The 19,766-nt window shown below is 39.5% G+C and overlaps 1 protein-coding gene across 1 annotated transcript in view; it reads left to right on the forward strand.

The window, feature by feature from the left end:
- VPS13B (vacuolar protein sorting 13 homolog B) overlaps nucleotides 1-15,189 on the forward strand; it is a 430,139-nt gene extending 414,950 nt beyond the window's left edge. The window contains 4 exon segments of the mRNA XM_030963535.1: nucleotides 5,799-5,975; nucleotides 8,404-8,506; nucleotides 9,198-9,447; nucleotides 14,944-15,189. Of these exon segments, the coding sequence (XP_030819395.1) occupies nucleotides 5,799-5,975; nucleotides 8,404-8,506; nucleotides 9,198-9,447; nucleotides 14,944-15,189 (776 nt within the window).
- The last annotated feature ends 4,577 nt before the right edge of the window (nucleotides 15,190-19,766 follow it).

The following is a 19,766-nucleotide window of genomic DNA, read 5'->3' on the forward strand; positions in this document are numbered from 1 at the left end:
AAAAGGTTAGAAGAGCTGAAGCTTGAAAGGATTTGTCCTGTTTCCTAATCTTCAGTAGTGTACACAACTCCTAAATTTGCAACCGCAACCCTGAAAGCCCCAAAGAGGAAGTGGTAAAAATGTTACAGCTTCGGGCTAAGTTGCTGGGAATTATTTTAAGCAATAACATTAGATTATGTGAAGCACTGTCATTTGATAATGCCTGTAAACCAGCAAGCAAGTGTCCTGGGACAAATGTGCATGAAGGAGAAATTCCATATATTAGTAGCCACTGTCCCAATAGTAAGCTGTTACTGGTGTTGCAAATCAAAGGCAGTTTGGAGGAGGTTTTATTTTTCCCTCTTGTTTTACTGGGCTAAGGGCAGTCAGGTTGAGTTGCTGGATTAAAGATTATACTTTTGGAAGCACTGTGTCAGCCTGGTGTGTATGTGCTGGTGAATGGTTTGGTGATCTTGGCTCAGTTATTAATTAAACATCAAGGTAACATGGTGTCTATATCTCCTTCACTGACACACCAGAGCCCTTCAGAGCTAAAAACATCAGCTGTACAGCCTGAAGTAAAGAGCAAAACTTTGTAGCTTTGGCTGTATCAAGGCAAAGTTTTTGCTGTTCAGGAAAGCTGGGAACTCCTCACATACATGCACAAATACACCATTTCTGCACCTCTCTGCACACAAGGCTTCCGTGGTTTGCGGCAGTACACCCGAGTTAAAAGCAAAACTAAAATAGAGCTCGAATTCCAGTGTCCCTGATTTCCTAAGAAATCAGACTTCGTGTTAGAAACCTAGAGCTTCATATTAGCATTTAAACAGTGCTCCTCCACAAGCTAGGGTCTTGTTTTTATTCCCGCTGTTACTGTTTAGCGATCGCTCCCTGCTAACTACCTCTTTTCTTAGCAGTGGAGTCAGTGAAGCACCCAGATAAACAGCTACAGTTACTGTAAAGCTGGATGTGACAAGTATGGAACTCTCACTAAGGGAGAAATCAGAAATATTCCACTTACTTTGTATCAGTTTTTTTTAATTAAACTTGATTTTTAAAAAGCATGTTTCCTCTGTGTAGGCAGCAGCATTCATATAAATTGTGTCAACACCTAAATTGTGAATAGACCTATATTTCAATTTCTACAAACATGTCAGAAAGCTGCTGCTGTCCTGTCTTTAGTGTAAAGAATATTGTGGCTTCCCCAAAAAAATAAAATAAAATAAAATAAAACCAGTTGTAGTTGAAGGGACGGTATCACTGTGCTGCTTTTTTTCCCCAGCGCGTACAGAATAAACATGAACATGCTTACTCTAGAAACACTTACGGTTATTCATACATAACAAAGTGAAGCTGCAGTTATTTTCCTTTGCAAGGATGAAAAGTTTGATGAGCACAGAAATGCAGAGAGCACCACTATTTGAAGCCGTAATTTCTGTGACTTTCTAATTGTAAAATTGAAGAGTGTGAAGGAGATTTCTACGATGATCACAGCACGCTCATATTCGTAAGCCGTCTGACCCATGCAGGCAGCTAAAACAATGGCAAATGTAGATTTTGTGCCTAGGTGAAGTCATGTTAGAGTCCTCAGTTCACCGGTATGTAGTGGTCTCTACCCAGAACGTAGAGGTGCTTTTCTGATTTTTATGAAAATCTGGCTCACAGTGGCCCTGATTCAGCAGAGCACTTAAGCATGTGCTTAAGAGCTTTGCTGAATTGGGGCCAAAATCATGTACTCTCGTCTCCTCCTCAGTGCAAGTTGTTCCCTGTGGTACATTCTTAAGTGCTTTGTCCTGTCTCATTTTAAATGACTCAAGCACTGTCAGGGTGTTGTTTGATTTGATTGTTATCTTTGGCCAGCTGTTGTCTTCTTTTCTAATTTGGGGGAGATTTCTGGGTCATTTTAGTAACACTTGTGCGTGAAAAGAAGCAACAGCTTATGATAGGTGTGTTTTTTCTTTTTATATGTTTAGGCAAAAATGCAGTGAAATTTTTGGTAAAATATTTAGATTATTGACTCCCCTCTGAGGAACTGTCTTTTGCATTTTGTGTGACAGGGTCAAACTTAAAGTATTAACTTTTAAGCATGTAAAAGAGACTATTGAAACTATCGGCTGTATTTTCAACTGCTGGTCCTAGTGAAAAATAATACATTGAAGTGGCTGCCTTTAGGAAGTTGAGCATATCTAAATAACCAAAAAGATGACATCTATTCAAAAAGCTATTTTTTACAATGGCAGAAGGAGTAACATTTCAGTTACTCCTTCTTCAGTGCTTTTGGGGAAGTGGATTGACTCATATTGCCTGACAGTGTAACTATCCTGGTAGAGAAGGCAAAGCCTGGGTTTCAGAAGCTCAGATTTTAGTTATTACAGGTGGTGGTAGCTGTTCTTGCTGTACACTATCACTGAGTCAGGGCCACTTTATATTTGCCTATCTACAACACAAGATAGCACAAGCCAGTGCTAATCCTGAAATTGTGTGCTATTCCACACATGAATTGTGCAACTACATCAATGCATGGCAACAGGTGTTTTTTTCTTTGAGCTGTATTTTTATGTGATGTTTGCTGTGATGAGATTATGCTTCAGCCCTGTTTTTGGTGTGAAACACTTGAGGCAGTCCTGAAAGACAACAGAGAAAAGGAAGCAAAATGGCTACAGCTTGGGCAGCTTCCAGCCTCATGGCAAAGCATAGCCAGTTTCTCTTAGTGGGGGATTTTTTCCAGCTATGTCTTGCTCTGAAAGAGTTTTTTACAAGCAATCAGAGTTTTGCCAAGGTCCGTAAGCTGTGCTACGTTCACCAAACTTTGTCAGTCTGCACATGAACCAGTTGCTGCCCATAATCAAATTCTACTTGAAGTAATCCAGTGATATACTCTGAACTATCTGAATTTTGTAGCTATCAAAGTAACTTTTTTTATTGTTACTGAGCAACATGTATTAACCAGAGTGCACCCCATCTGATGTTTAGCAGATGTTATGTGTTGCTGGAACCTCTTTGGTCCAGTAATGGAAGAATATGTTTTTGTTTTGTTGCTTTGGTGTTTAATTTTATTGAGGTTTTCTTTATACATGCATAATCTGTGTGTACATATGTGGACATGCATATAAAATCAAATGCTTAGAGCAAGAAAAAAAAAAGAAAAATTGAGAATGGTTTCATTTAATTAAAAATACTGGTCAAGGGACATTACAGGGAAAGGACAGGGACAGCAGTGGGACACCCTGTGAGAGAGAACGAGAGTGGGAAGGGAGGAACCACTACATGTGGTTCCATGCTGTGCTTTCCTGATACCCTACTGAAATCTGGCAGGGAGAGACTTTCTGTGGTAAGTCCATCCCTCATGGTGCTCCTGCCAAGAACTCTGTTCGAACACAAGAAGCCACAGGGGCATAGGAAGATGTGCTTTGCAGTTTCTGGTGTGAGGAGTGCCCTGAGCCTCACGTGTGTGTCACCACTCACTCGCTGCTGCTGCTGGGTTTTGAGGTTGCTCAGGCTTTGGTCTGTGTCTGTTTCCTTTGCTCACACCTGCTGCACGCAGGAAAGAAGCTGCACAGATCTGGATTCCCCACACAAGGGTGGTAGGACCAGCCACTCCTCAGTGAAAGGAGTAAGGTTTAGTTTATTTTGTGATTTGTGGGCATGGCCACTGTACATAAATGAGTTATGGCAGTGAGTTGCAATTCAAGATAAGGAATTACAGAGGAAGAGAAGATCATTTGGTATATTTTTTTCAGGTAGAACAACAAGACTTGTAAAAGGATTTGAGATACAAAAGGGCAATGTCTTCACAGAGCATGCATAAAATGCCAGAGTAACAGAAGGTGTGGAATTACTGAAAACTGGCTAATTAAGCTATAGATTATTTGGGGCATTACATAAATATTCTTATATAACACAGTCACAGCAGTTTCCATTCTGTTTCCTTGTCCTTGGAGCCTAATTCTAGCTGAGGAGTGCCTGGAGCATACCACAGGTCCTTTGCAGTAGGCTCTTATTATTACCTTATAACTTTGCTCAATTATATTGCAGTAAATAATTTACTAGTGCTAGGACTTAGGTGGATTACATTTTATAAGGCAATAACTTCTGTTCTGAAAGTGCAGTTGTGGATGACCTCAATAGATAGGGTGAAGGAGGTCACAGGATAGTATAATATTGTAACTTAGGACGACACCAAGTATTGTTTTATGCCTTTAAATGCATCCCAATTGCACAAAAGACTGGACAAACAATCCCAATTGTCTAATGTGGTGCTGAGATTTTATTTTAGTCAAGCAGCAGGAGCAGCTGGTAAGTAGTAATGAATTGAAAATTGTATAATTTCAACGGCATGGCATTAAGGAAAAAGCTTTGTGGCCTTTGTGGTGCAAAAGGTGAATATCAGCTGCACACTCAGCTTCAGTGAGTGACCTCAATTAAAACCAGGCATCACTTCAAAGACAGACAGCATTTTCTGTGGAAATACTATACATTTGTCAAAAGGTTAGTGCTACAGATTTTGGGGGAATTCTCTCTAAGAGGAGAGGAAGGCATTTATGGGGGATGCAAGTTTCCTGAATTCCTGATTGATAGTATCCCAGGGACAAGGATCTGGGGAAATGTATGCTACTTCTCATCCTCTTCTTTTCTTTGGACAGTGACTGTGCACAAATACTATATTAGTTCTTGTTGTTTAAAGTCAGCAATTTCTTTATTTATCCAGTGACAGTAACTAAAACCATCTGAAGACCAGTCAGCAGCTCACTGCCTAGTGCACGTCACGCTGGTAAACACATGGGGCCAAATACCTCGGTTGCGATTGTCCGAATCTGTGGAATTATGCCTGGATTTCCTTCCACTTACAAAGCAGAACTTTCAAAGATGTCTAGGTTGAGGTGAAAATGCCTAGTAACCAGAGTGACACTCAATCCTACTCCTCAAATAATTGTTTTATCTTGGTGTTTGCAGCTGCAGGTGCAAACTGAGACCTGACCAAGAAGCCTGCAGACTTGCTTTTCACTGAGCAAAGCACCTCCGGTCAGGCAGATTGCTGTGGCTTTGTCCAATCCTTGTACCCGTAGCAATCTCCAAATAGCTTATCTATCAAAATTACAACAACTAGAGACATGTCTGTGGTTAAGTGGCTAGCATAAACTCAAGATCAAAGAAATGTACCACCTCACATACCTGTTTACATTTAGGAAGATTTAAGTTGAAGTTCTCTGTTGATACTAAAAGCTGGGAAGGTCACTATGTCACTTGTAAAAGTTTGACCCATGCACATTAAAGTAAAATATGATGGTTTTCACAAAAAAAGTAACAAAAAGTCTCAAAGTCTAATTCTGCTAATCTTAGTCGTATATCAAAAGTTGCATTAGCTTATGAACATTTCTGGCAGTGGAAGAGGATATAAAAATGATCTATTGAATACAAACAGTTTTTATTCTCATGAAGTCAATCTTGCACTTACGTGAAAATCTCATTTCCATAGCAGCTTTAGCAGTCTAAACCTGGAGGATTTTATTCCTAGCCCAGCATTTTCAGAATTATGACACAGAATGAGCCAAACTAAATTAACTCAGCAAAAGCATTTAGCATAAGTAGTCAAAAGAGGAAAACATACTGTAAGGTTAGGTGATCTAAATGTTAAAAAAAAAAAGGTTAGATCCTAACTGAAGCTAAGATAGTGTTTACCTAATTGGTCAAATGCTAAATAGCTGCATAAGAATGGGGTACAGTCTCGAATCCAAATATTCAGGTCCAGTAGTAAGATTTCCTCTTATTCCAGAATATTTCTCTTCACTACTTACTGGCGACTCTTGTTTTTTCAGGTGCAATTGCTGGGATTGTGGATCAGCCGATGCGGAATTTTCAGCGAGTATCTGAGGCCCAGGCTTCTGCTGGGCATAAAGCCAGAGGGGTCATCTCGGGTGTGGGGAAGGGAATCATGGGCGTCTTCACAAAGCCCATTGGAGGGGCAGCTGAGCTCGTCTCCCAGACAGGTTACGGTGAGTTTCATATTTCCAACACTTCCATTTAAATTTTAAAATGTTATTCAGATACAACCTGCTATGTCTTATTTACCCAGCTCAGTATTGTGTGACTTAGAGAAAGGTTTAGAAATGCCACGGCTAAGTACTTACAAATGCTCTGCTGCTTTTCTGAAAACGCCATCATGTTGTGCTTCTCTCTTGTGTTACTGATCAGCGATGCACAGCCACAGAAAGAGAGAATGCAGAAAGCATGAAGTAATTCTTGGAATACAGTAGAATTAGTTACAGAAACATATGTGCTTGAAAAATTGTTTTTGACATAAAAGGATTAGAGCAACACTATGTCCAATTAGAGCATTATTTTGAGATTGCTTTGTTATGGCAGGGAAAGAGTTGGGCTATCTCTACACAAAGAGTGAGTTACATTCTTGGGAGAAAGAAGTGAGTCATGTAGTAAGAGCATCCCCTTTAAACTGGAGCTTCACAAGAAGACAGTCCTGTTTTCAGATACATGGGTAACCTTAGAGCAACCAGAGGTGAGGTTTCCAGCTAGACTGAGCACTTAATGGCACTGGTGCTAAATCCTTTCAAATTGATGGGAACAATTCTGGACAAACAAAAAGTGTAAAAGATAAAAAATAAAATATCAAAATACACTAATTTAATTGTCTCCAGTATCAATAAATCACTTTCAGCTTGAATATCTAAGAAGAAATGGTAGTTGGGGGAGTCATGGAAAAGAAGCAGGATACTGATAGAAGGACAATGTGTCAATAATTCCACCTCACTAATTATACCAGACAAACCTTGAATATTTATGCCTTTAATCACTAGGAGTATTTATGCTTGTTGTGTTAACTAAAATACAAGTAGAGCTTAAGGTTAGGATGCTTCCCACAACACCCACAGCTCATTCCATCTAGTAAAAGAAATAATGAAACAATTATTAGAATTCTTTCAAATCGACTTTATCTTGTTTGTATGATCATAAATAATAACTGTTCTCCTGAATTATACACCCCATAGGTGTAAAACCCATATCAGCAAAATCAGAAGGTTTTTTTCTGTTGTTGGCTTTCTCTGTGTTGGCTTTGCTGCCCAGGACATTATTATTTCTAGATTTAATTCTGCTGCTGTTTTTATCAAGAAACTCATAGTAGTAGAGGGACACTTTTCATTGCAGATATGGTATATAAGACATCATGTTTTCCATGACCACGACAAAAAGAGTTAGCCAGGAAAAAACATAAAACTATATCAATAATAGTTGACCGTGCGTGAGAGGAAAATACACAAGAGTTCAAGTAACTCTTGCCCACAACTGGATTGGAAGTGGGACTGTGCCTCTTGGGGGAGACCAAGGGGTGGAGGACCACACAGAAATAAACACATGTTCTCTCTGTCTCCATCTGTAAATAACATTTTCACTCACATAATGCTGAGAACCTTGGTAAGCCAACTGTTACAATTGGGATGCTGCTTTTAAGTATTACCATCAACATGTGTGCTAAAAATTAAAGGGTTTTTTTTCATTGCTGATGTTTTGTTTAAATTATTATCCATTGTGTAAGAGGGAATCTAAGTTATTGACACTCTTATGCCTTTGGAATGCTTAGACAAAAGAAAATCTCTTAATTTATTTGTAAAGAAGTACATTTGTAAAAGAGCAACTTTGCACCAAGTGCTTGCTGCATAACCTACTCCATGTCTGTCATGTAAAAATTTTTAAAACTATTTAATTTGTGAATTTTTTTGCATCCCACACATTCTTTCTGGTGACCATACCTCATCATTGAATGTTTACAGGCCATCTAAAATCATACATACTGTACCATCTTCAGCTCTGGAGAGTCTCTTTAGAAACCTGCTTAACTGCTGCTTGTAGTCTCCATTCTGTGCTGGCACTAAGAAGAATTCACAATAAACCAGATGCCCCAGGAGATCTCATAAATGTACATGGATCTGTGTTTAACAGCTGGATTAAGTAACTGAACATTTAAACATTTAAATGCAGTATCTAGGCAAACTCGCCTTCTAATTTGTACCAATTGTGACACGTATATGAAAGTATTTTAATATTAAGCAAGAAAGTTAACAATGGTCTTGATTTTTTCTACATAAATCCTAAGTGATGTGTCTGATCCTGGTCTGAAGTGATGGCTCTCAGGAGTGTTATGTTTCTCTTGATTGCAAGTGTAGAGCTGATTCATGGAACACACAGTGGGTTTTTTTTGTTTCTTGCTAAAGCGAGATCATGGGGGTTAAGTGCACAACTCTTGCATTGTAATATTTAATGAATTATCTTGACTACAGCTTCCAGAGATGTGACATCATTTTGGATCTGCACTATTTTATGAACTGCTTTAAACAGATGACATCACTGCAACACGTAACTGTGTTGTAGAAAACAACCACTAAAAAACCTGAATTCTCTCACCCACAGGTATTTTGCATGGAGCTGGACTTTCTCAGCTTCCCAAGCAGCGCTCTCATCCAAATGATCAACATGTTGAGCAGGCTCCAAACAGCCACGTCAAATACGTCTGGTAACATTATTTAGACAATTGCTCATTTTTACATCCACGTTATTTATTAATAGCTCCTGGCCTCTGGTCAAGTTAACAGGAAAGGCTTCTCTAGGAAAGGCTGAGTTATGGCAGTTTGTTTAGGAACACTAAACACAAAGGTAGTGCATAGAAACCCAATCTGCAAATGATGGGCTGCTGATCTGCATCCAGCTTTGAAACTACAGAGCTGATCTTTATTTAATGGTATTCAGTGAGTTCTTACTTATTTTATCATTGCACTGAGCCCAAGAAAAATACTGCACATCTCCAGAAACAGCTGTTAGTGAAGATAGCTTTATTTTCTGCACTGAATTTCTAAGCCACTTCTCAGGGTAATTTTTCTATTATCAAGGAAATAGGATGGGAAATAGGCTAACCTAGCACAGATATTAGGCCAGTTCTGTGGTGAGTGATTGAGGGGTTTTGATAAGTAACAATTTCACATTCATTCTTTAAATCTGAACTCTTACATCTTTCAGTAATGGAGTTTTGGAGTACAGTCCCTGGCTTATTTTACATCCGTAGGTGATAGCTACAGGCTTAAGTAAAAACAGTGATCAGAATAAGCCCTGGAGGATCCAATGCACTACACTAACGAGTTCTTTTTTTTTTTTTTTTTTTTTTTTTTTTTTTTTTTTTTTTTTTTTCTTTGTTTAACCTGATAATGCAGGAAAATGCTGCAATCTCTGGGAAGGCCAGAGGTTCATATGGCCTTAGATGTCATGATTGTGAGCGGATCGGGCCAGCAGCATGAAGGCTGCTTGCTGCTCACCTCAGAGGTGCTCTTTGTCGTGAGCATCAGTGAAGACACACAGCAGCAGGCCTTCCCCGTGACTGAAATTGATTGTCTGGAAGATGATCAGCAAAAAGATCTGCTGAAGGTGCAGCTAAAACAACAGAGAGTGCCTTCTGACTTGGAGGTAAAGACTTGAGTACCTTTTCCATTCAAAGACAAAGTTACACTGATGCTGGTGCATTTGGCAGTGGGAATACTCACCTCTGGGCTGGGAGGCCAGAGGCTGAAGTGCCAAACCAGGAGATCTGCCCCTCCTAGCTGGCTGTGTTTCCCTTTGGGTGAATGTGTCTTCTCCCTTCTATTCTCTTATTGATCGTAATATACCATATCTATGACAGAAATTTTCTGAGGGAAAAAGTAGAGGAAGTCTGAGTTCTTCATAAGCATCACCTCTTTTCTGAAAAGGTTCTCATGGCTACCTATGCCAGAGGTGTTCATTGTTTGGCAAGTCAGCATTGCACCCTGTGCCTACAAAGTCCCAGCAAAAGCAGTTCCTTTTATTCTTCTGGGAATTCTGTTAACAGTTCAGTGGTGCTGGTGCTCCTTTCAGTGTGCTTTTATCTTGTCTCTTCTAGCACAGTGGTCTTGTTTGGCTGTATTTACTTCCTTAGATCATCCTTCTTCTGCAAATGCTAGCTTTAAATTGGATTAGTCCCTCTCTGAGATTGGATGCACCAAGTGTTTGCCAGTAAGATCATAAACGCTTCATCTTCATGTTGAAAGATGTCTAAGCTATTTGAATACTGAGGTTTTTTGGATTAATTATCTTCTTTTAATGGGAGAAGAATGTTATATTTTTACACTTTTGGGAAACAATGTTTATTGTATTAAATTCTCAAGTAGAATCATATGAGAGAGCATTTCAAAAACGAACATGCATGTCCGAGTTTTTATAAAAGTGTGCCAGGTAGTTTATAGACTGCTATACCAGAAATTTCTGTTTCAAATATAAAAAAAGAACATATAAAAGCCCTGAAGTATAAGGAGTGACAAAAAGTAGGAGCACCTTCAGTCAAATCCTAACTTTGCTGAAGTCAGTGAAGAGTTTTGCTGTTGATTTCAGCAAGGACTTCATCTGTGTCATGACAGCACTTGAGTATTTTTGTGAAAGCTTTCTTTAGTGCTGAATTCTATATTTATTGTCTTTCCACTAACCTCAGTCTCACAGAGAACTGTTGACTGAAGTTGCCTTCTCTCACCACAAAGCTACATGAGGGATTACTTAAATTGTGAAGCAAATGAGCAAAGCTCAGCTTTTTTTGTCCCTGAGTGCTGAGTGGTTGGTGGAGGCACACATCAGACTGTCAGAGTCCAGACTGTCCTGCTCAGTCCAGAGCTAGTGTCCTGGAGGGAAGAAGAAGAAAAGTTGCTTTCACTAAGGCACTGGATACACTCACCCTATCCTAATCCTAACTTTAGCACCAGCCCAGATCTTTTTTTTATTGGATTGGAGTGTTGTCTTTGCATCTGGTTTTCCGAGGGGTAAGGAGAAGGCTGCTACCATGGGGTAAGGGCAGCTGGCTGCAAGTGGGTGATGAAGGGGGCAGACAGTCTGCCTGTTTGGGAGAAGGGAAGGCGAGGGACAGGGAGCCTAATTCTACTCCCTACAGCTGGGAATGTGTAGGATTTATGGGCAAATGGGGCCCCTGAATGCACAGAGCAACCCTGCATGGCACGTGAGGAGTCAAATGTTCCCACACGTGCGCTCATAACATCCTCCTTTGGAGGTACTGGACAAAATACAGCATTGTTTTCTGAAGTTCTGGATGGAAATATGGGAGTCCTACTCAAATGGTGCAGCAATGCAGCTCTAGGAGCTGTAAGCCTTGAGCCCAGCATCTCTTTTGCTGATACAGGCTCTTGAGAACACAATGAAAATGTATGGGAAAAGTGCCTGTGTCCCAGGTGGAGCCAAGTCAGTGATGGCAAGAGAGCAAAAGTTGAGTGATGCTGTACAAAACAGACCTGGCAAAACATTCCTTCAGAACGCAGATACTGATACTGAAATTCTTGTAAAAATGTAAAGAAATGTGCTGTGAGGAAGAGCAGTTGAAAGAAATAGAGAATAACAAATTTTTAATTTTTTTATGTTAAGGCAGCTAAAGCAGCTACACAATAAAAGATTCCAAAAAGCTTCATATACAGTTTTAGTAATTACATAGAGTGTTTTGTAATTAATATTTGCTGGTTTTTTAGTGGATTGGGAGATCTCATACTTGGTGATTTCCTTTCTGCAGCTGAATTTGTGGTCTGGGTGTCACGTGCAGCACTGGTGCTGATGGGAGCCAGAGCTTCCCTTCAGCTTTCTGACAAGAGCTTCTACAAAGTCTTCAGATGTGATTAGGAGAAGGAACCTTAGGAGGAACAAGTTGTGACTTGAAGATGAGCAGCATCTAAGCTGCAGAGTGATGCCTAAATAGACACAACTCCTCAGTATTAATAGTAGGCCATTGTGTTGCACTGAAGGTGTCCTCAGCTGAAGTGCAGACGTGTCTGTGCACGATGGCATTTGCAAAGATGGCCTCAATTTTTAGCAGGAAGATGCCTAGTCAGGTCAACCAAATTGTTATTTTGAGTTTAGCAAAACAGAGCTAATGTTACCAATATAAGTTATGTCTATTTTTCTGATTAGTTTAGTCAAAGATACTAAGAATAATACAAGAAATTGAAACATTTCATTTCAAGGCTATAAAAATCCACTTTTTTGCATTACTGCTCACAAAAACAATTGCCAAAAGTTTTGTTTCAGCTCTGCCCAAAACAGTTTCTCTCATTCCCTCTCCTCAACTTCTTGGAACAGTTAAGAAACAAAACATGAGTTATTCTACAGCTGTAATCACCAGAGAGGTTATACAGCATATTTTGACTCCTTCAGCAATAGGTTTGCCTGATGCCTTGTTTGCCTCCACAATATATAACTTAATCCATCTGGATAGGAATAGCCTGGATGGATTCTTAAAAACTCTGGCACTGACAAGTTTGTTATTGAAAGGGAAGCATTAATTGTATTTGGATTATCTTCCAAAGTAATTGAGACATTGCTTGTTTCCAGACAGATGTCAAACTCAAAAGTCCTGCTCTTCCAGCTGCTCTTGGTATAGCTCATAACATCAAGAAGACAAGAAAAAATTGAAGGGCCCTGGAATTTCAGATATTCCAGATTTTTTTTTTCAATAGTCCTACGTGTTATCATCTTTCGAGCTCAAAAGCAAACTTTGGATTTCTCAAAGCAATGGAAAATAATCCTAAAGAGCTGGGTCTCCTTAGTCAGTGTGCACAGAGTAGATCTGTGCTACACCCATCTGGACTGCACAGCACAGGTGTTGTAGCTGCTGTGGAGTTAGAATTGCTGAAGGCTCATTCATTATAAACCATAATGGAGGAATTTTAGAAAAATACAGGAGTTCTTAACCCAAAAGTATGGCCTGGTAGTATGAAGGGACATGATATCTCTAATGTTCTTCTAGGAGCTGCATTAAGCAAGCCTCAATCAAGTTTTGAATCCTTGAGTGATCTGGATATCAACATGATAAATGTTGAAAGCAGCAAGTGAGGGCACTTAGTGACAATCTTAGGTCCCATTTAGGAAAAAATGTAGAATTACATCAATTCCAAATTTTTCTTGTCTTGAAAATATAAGCCAAACTGAAACTGGCTGCAGAAGCAGACACTTATTTACAGATGAAGTCATCTAAAAGCAAGTAGGGTCCCAGTTACTTTGGAAGACCATCCAACCAGAGTTAACATTTCCTCCTGAATAATTATGCTGTATCTGTGGAAAATGGCCTGGGGCTTAATGAAGAATGGGTTCACGAAATTAGATGAGTGGGATACCAGCACCATTTCCATCTCCTTTGGTAAAGCAGGATCTTCTGGTCAATGTGGAGGCAGAACCCAGCTGTCCCTGGGCTTACCTCCCTAGGAGAAATCAGGAAAAAGTGTGAAGCCACCTACATCCAAAATTTACCCTGTAACTTAAAATCCAGTTTACATAGGTGGTACTTCAGCATATTTCTCTCCTTTCAACTGCTGTAACAGACTGACTGCTGACTTTCACTGAGCCACCAGACCAAAGTCGTGGTTCAGACACTGTTCTCCACCGTTAGCTGGAGTCTGCTGCAGCAGTCTGCCTTCTGATTTTTCCCTGCCTTAAGGTCGTTCATGGGAACACCCTTTCCTCTGCCCATTTCATCATTTCTGCTGTTTCTAGGCACAGGCTTCAACCTTAAACTTCTGAGCTTGTTCATGAGCCTGCTTCCTTTAGCAATTTTGCGATGATGATTGAAAACAGGAGTGTTTCTACTCACTGAGCAGCAAATCCATCTCCAAAGGCATAGGAAAAAAACAGAGGGGACTTTTTTCATGTGAATGTGACACCTGTCACAATCTATCAATCATATTAATTCTTTCTTCAAATAAGCAGCAGAGTATTTAAATGAGTCTTGCCGTCCAGAGACATGACAAGATACTGATCGTGGATGTTGAAGTGAATCTAATGGCACTGTTTGAAAATATTATTCTATCAAGCAAGACCTGTAAAACTTCGTGAAAGCCTTTAAATCCTTAGCACGATGTCCAGCAAGGAAATTTTAAATCCTACAAAAATGAAACTGGTCAGCAATTCTTCAAGTGTAAAATAAGGAAGCATCAAACCCCAGCCCTATTATAGCTGCTGCCTTTTTCTTCATTGTAATATTTTGGAAGAAACTTCTATTCTGAATGGCTTAGCTTGTCATACTACTGTAATAACCAGGGTGGGATTTCTGAAATAACAGGTTTTTTGAGACAATGCAACCAGCTTGATGCCTGCTTGTTTGCCTTCCCTTCTCAAGCTAGTCACAGTCATCCTCAACTTCTTCAAAAACAAGGGCACAGCAGATTTTCCAAAGCCAGATTTGCCCATAGCTTTTCTGGATAATAGTTTATCTGGTTGCAACCACATGATAGATTACAGTATTTGCTTTACTGTATTTTTTCCTGCTAAGGTAGGTCACTTGCATTTCTCTTGCTAGGATCTTAAACAACCTCTACCTATTTCAGCCTGCAAAACACAGATCCCTTAATGTTTCCTCCAAAAACAAAATGCCCAAATCATCTTTAGTAAAACCCTTTTGTTTAGAAAAATGTCCTTGTGTGGATGGGTTTTGTTGCCAGAAGCAGATGGATATATCCTGCCATAGAACATTCACCTGGAAAGTAGCTTCTAGTCTTGATTTTAAATTAAATTAGTTAAACACTAAAATATTCTAGCTAAATAGAATTTCTGTATGATAAGCCTTGCCAAGAGCTACTCACATTTTTCTAAAAGGGATTTCAATGCCTTTGCCGTATACAAGGAGTTGATCTGTTGTAAAGTTCTACTCTTGACCAATTCTCAAAAGATACTCCTTAAATTTTCTGTGTCAGTTAGAGCTTCTCAGAAGTCCAAAACAGCAGAGGAGAGGACTAATTCACCAAGACCCAACTATGGGAGAACATTCATGATTTAAAAATTCCTTTAAACTAGTTTAGATTTCAGGCAGGAAGGTTTTTATCAGAGAAATGTGGAAGTTATTGTCCTTGCTGCTCAGCTCAGTTACTGTCAAACACTCAGTGACTATTGTATCTCATCTGACTGCAGGCCGAGGGCGCCAGAGAGAGGCTGTCGGAGCAGCAGTACAACCGCCTGGTGGAGTACATCACAAAGGCCTCTTGCCACCTCGCCCCCAGCACCACCGCAGCGCCGGCCCCGCAAACCCTGGCTGCTGAGCAGCCCCTGACTATAACAAAAACCTATCAGTATGTAGTTGATCCAAATTTTGCCCAGGTATTCATTAGCAAATTCACCATGGTGAAAAAGAAAGCCTTGAGGAAAGGATTTAATTAATAGTTATTTCTGGTGTGTGTAGTAATGCCGTACCAGTTTGAGAGCAGTGCTTTCTCTGCAGTAACCTACATCAAGTAGAGATGCATGTAATTTCTGAGGAGGTAGAAACTGATAACAAAGCCCAATAGCTTTTCTAATCTTGACAACATTCCTGCTTCCTAGCCAAAATACTAGTGCTGGAAGGAAAGTGTTCTGGCAAATGAATAAAGTGAGAAGGAACAGCCTTGGACTACAGCTTAATCAAAATCCTTTTTCTTTTCAATAACCAAAAATTAGAGAATGGGGAAAAATTATGTGCATACAGACGTTTTTACCACACACAGAAATGTGTATCAATACCTCTATATCTTATTTTAGGGTCTGCCAGTTTCTGTTATAAACCAGGTTTATAACTCAGCTGTAAAAACTTGCTCAAGGCTGAGCCTTTCCCCCCACACCCACACTCCCCCAACATGTGCGTCCTGAGGCAAAACATTTTCCCCCACTAAATCTGAAAAACCCAGTGTGGCTGTTTTAAGTTACTAGTGACAGCTGGGTTTTAGCACCACTTTAACCTTAAAATAGCTTCCTTTATTTGACTGAAGTTCTGCAGGACATTAGTCCATAATGTAAACTAGTGCCTTTGTGTGGTTTGGAGAACAAAACATGAACTACAACATGACTTTATTTTTAAAACTGTCTGTATACAGAAACTTTATTTTATCCACCATCAAATTTTCAGAAGTACTTTCAATGTATGTATGACCGTGTGTTGTCTGCTCATTAACTGGAAGCCAGTAACATGCAGTTCAAAAATTGAAGAAACAGAGCTGTCTCCTTAAAATCTCCAAGCTCAATGTAACCCAGATGTGCAGGTGCTAGGTACACCTTGTGGGGTCTTGCTCATTTCTGATCTGCCACCACTACATTGTATGTGCTCCCTTCAGCCCTAATTCATTTGATGCTTATCATCTTCAAACTGATAAAAGAAATGTGGCCTTTCAAATATGTACTAAGCCAAGTGAGATTTTTTTAAAGTTGATTGAAAACTATGGACCCACAGGCACCAATTACATTAACAGTTAATGATGCCATCACAATACACTTACAAATATATGTTAAACACCTGCATTTCTTGTAGTAGACAAGAAATCAGTCTCTGGGCACAGTTAGATGACTTTATACACCAAATCTGGCTATGGCAGTTTCATTTTAAAACCAAAAGCTTACTTGGTTTCCAACTATGCTTGTTAACTTTTCTCTCCTTTTCTATATGTTTACCAAAATGAATTATGTCTGGAGATTCCTGAACATGGCTGGAATTGAAGTAAAAAACTGGAATAAAATGTGATCACCATTTGGAGCATATGCTTTATAGCTTCTATGCATACTTGATATGACCAAATGCACAGTAAATAAGAATGTAGTAACCACAATGTTTTTTTCTTGAGTTCTGTTTTGTTAAAAGGTATTCCTAAAAGCTGTGTCTCATCTACTGAGAATAAAGGAGGCTGGGGTTGGGGTCCGCGTTGTCCTTTTCTGACTGTGAAATAAGCCCATCCATTATCAACATTTCATCCAATGATTTAGTAACTTAGTCACTGTTTAAATAACACTGTTTAAAAATGTATATGTATATACACACATGTGCTTCATTCCTGAGTATTTTATGGAAGTTGTTTAATACTTCTAATTTTGCATATTGATGGATAAATTGTAATATAATTAAATTGTTTAAAGATAATAAAGCTATTCCTGTAATACTTGTTCTTGTGAGCTGTTTATTCATTTGGTTACAATGTGTAGGACAATGACAAGACTGATGTACAAGCTTCATGAGGGCCCCATTAGATCCAGTTGGTCACTGGACTTTGTAGTGCACCAGAAAATGCAATAGATCGTGACAATACTTTGGAAGTAAAAACTGGTGACTAGCCTGCCAAAAACGTGTGCTGAAAAGTTTTATGCTTTTGTGACTAACTGAATCAAAACAGCACGGTACTCACCATTTCAATTAGACTAATCTGTTCCTTATTTATGGAGTACACAGACAAGCCAAGGGGATGCAAACACACCTGTATAAAATGAGGAACAGCAGTTTCATTTCTAAAAGTTTGTAGATTTCAGCCATTTTTTTTTTTTAAGATTCATTTGTGTTTTTCCTGAATTACATTCTCCTGGAATAAACACTTGCTTAAATTACACTTTTCTTCAGTGAATAGAGCTGCATCTTTACTGCATTAGGCAGGTTCTTTCTCCCCCTTCTGACCACATGTATGGAAACGAGTGGGGACGGCACATAAATCAACCTCTCTTACATATGAGCTGTGTGAACTATGAAAACAAAGTTGTCCAAAGAGCAGCTGCCTGTACTTAGCTGCTAAAGCAGTGCAATGTGTACTCTTAAAACATGCCTACTCTCATAACGCTCTTTAGACCTGGAGAGCTCACAACTTCAAATCTATCTTTTTTGTTTGCTTCCAGAACAATCAATCACTCCTCAAACACTCCAGAATAAAGTTAGCTAGCCAAAAAATTTGAAGCCATAGTCAGGCAAGACCTTTCCCAAAGCAGTTCAGGTCAAATAATTCCTTTTTATATATCATTTCATACATATATATAGCAAAAACCTTCACTTGGGATAATCTCCAAGAGCAGCCAAGCATGTTTTTCAGCTCTGCATCTCCTAGAAACAGAATGCCCTGTAACAAGCAACTGATTAGGGTCTAACTCACAGGTCTTGTACTATGCTATGTCCCACTCCAATTCTTTGTATGATAGAATTAGCTGAACTCTTGCTAGCAAAGGAAAAAAATTTTTAAATTAAGAAAAAAAAAAAAAGGAAACCTGGTGGGTTGGTGCTGATTTCAGAAAAGCAGGTGAGGTATCCAGCTTTGCCCTCCCTTCCTACTCCAGAAGAAAGCAGGCTGTGGGATGGTTGGTATTGCCTGCTTAAGGGAAGCACTTGCCTTGTATTCAGCGTGAAACCAGAAAGCAACAACTGCAGCCTGCAGACTCTCAAAGCACAGCCACAGAAGTTAGAACTCAGCTTCCTTTGTTAAATACATCTAGCCAGAGACATCCCTGGGCTCACTGTACCTGTCAAAAATTGCCTTCCGTCACAAAACTCATTTCTTTAAATCACATGAGCTGGTAGCTGAAGGAAGACAGACTGCAAAAACTGCTGCTGGCTGCAGCAGTTTAAAAGAAACTAAAAACTTAACAGTAAATTAATTCATAGCAACTGTGAAGAATACAGAGCCTAGACTGACAAGAGAATCATGTCTATTAACCTGCACACCTGGCAGTAGCAAGTTTCTTTTCCTCTGAAGCTGTCAGTAAGACTGAAGACCCCTGGCTATTTAAACTTGCAGACAGGCCTGAGAAAATGTTAGTCAGTACTTAATGGCATACACTGTTTATACTATACATTGGGAAGATAAATGGGTATCATTTGCTATTGTTAAGCTCTGGTTTACATTTATAGGAGCTGGGGTATTTTGATTACTAGATGGTTTCCCCAGCATCACTAATGTCAAATTCTTTCTTTGCTTAAAGGAAGCACCGTCTGCATGGGAAGTTTAAAGAAAATCCCATGTTGCTCTATAAAATGTTCTGGATCACAAACATTACTTATGTGCTTTCATTAGTCCAAATGTTGTTCAAGGATACCTATTAAGTGTTAAGTAGTTAATGATCCATGTAAAATAATAAGTTATTCCAAACAGGATTTGAACCGAAGACCTTCAAATACAACACAGATGGCCTAATTTGTCATGCTGCTTCATACAAAGACTTCCTTTCATGCAGTCAGCTTTTGCCTGCTCTCTTAAGTATCCACATTTAGCAAACAAAAGCTGCAGTCCTAGTACCTTCTTCATCCTGAGCAAGAGGCAATGACAAAGCCTGTTCTGACAGGTTATCATGGCCCAAGACAGAGCATCGTGCCTCAGACTGCACAGAATGTAGCAGGGATCCAAACTATGCTTAGCTGACTACTTCCAGATATTAAAAAGATGATACATGTCTAAAAGCAGCACGCCAAGATTTTTATTACCATAATACAAAATTTACTTTGTCTGCCTGTACCCCCTTCCCTCTTGTACATCAATTAGATGGGAACATGCCTGCAGTTTGGAGTAATTTTCCAATCAGAGTAACTAATATACCATGTGTAAGAATGGGCATTTGCAGAGTCTGTAAGTCTTGCTGTAACAGTTTGCTGATGTAAGGAAGACAATACAGTGATGACAGCAGAAAAAGACAAAAAGGTTGGCTGGTGTATTTCCAGAATTTCTAGCCAAATTCTTTCGTCTCAAGGTCAGCTCACCTTTTGAAGCCAGAGGTAACACAGACCCCTCCAGAAATCCATCCTCTCCCTTCCTGCAACATCTGTCCTCTCGCACATTCCCATAAACAGCTGGGACAAACTAGTTGTCACTGCTTAGGCATATACTGTGCTATCAAATGTGGAATTTGGCCAAAAGAGAGATACAAATAATTCCTGGAGGAAAGATAGACTTAGTCATCTTGGGCAAGTTCTGAAGACTTTCCACCCCTCCTTCCACCCACCCAGTACCTGAGCCTTTAAGTATTTC

Source organism: Camarhynchus parvulus, chromosome 2 (assembly GCF_901933205.1).
Source record: "Camarhynchus parvulus chromosome 2, STF_HiC, whole genome shotgun sequence".
NCBI lineage: Eukaryota > Metazoa > Chordata > Aves > Passeriformes > Thraupidae > Camarhynchus > Camarhynchus parvulus.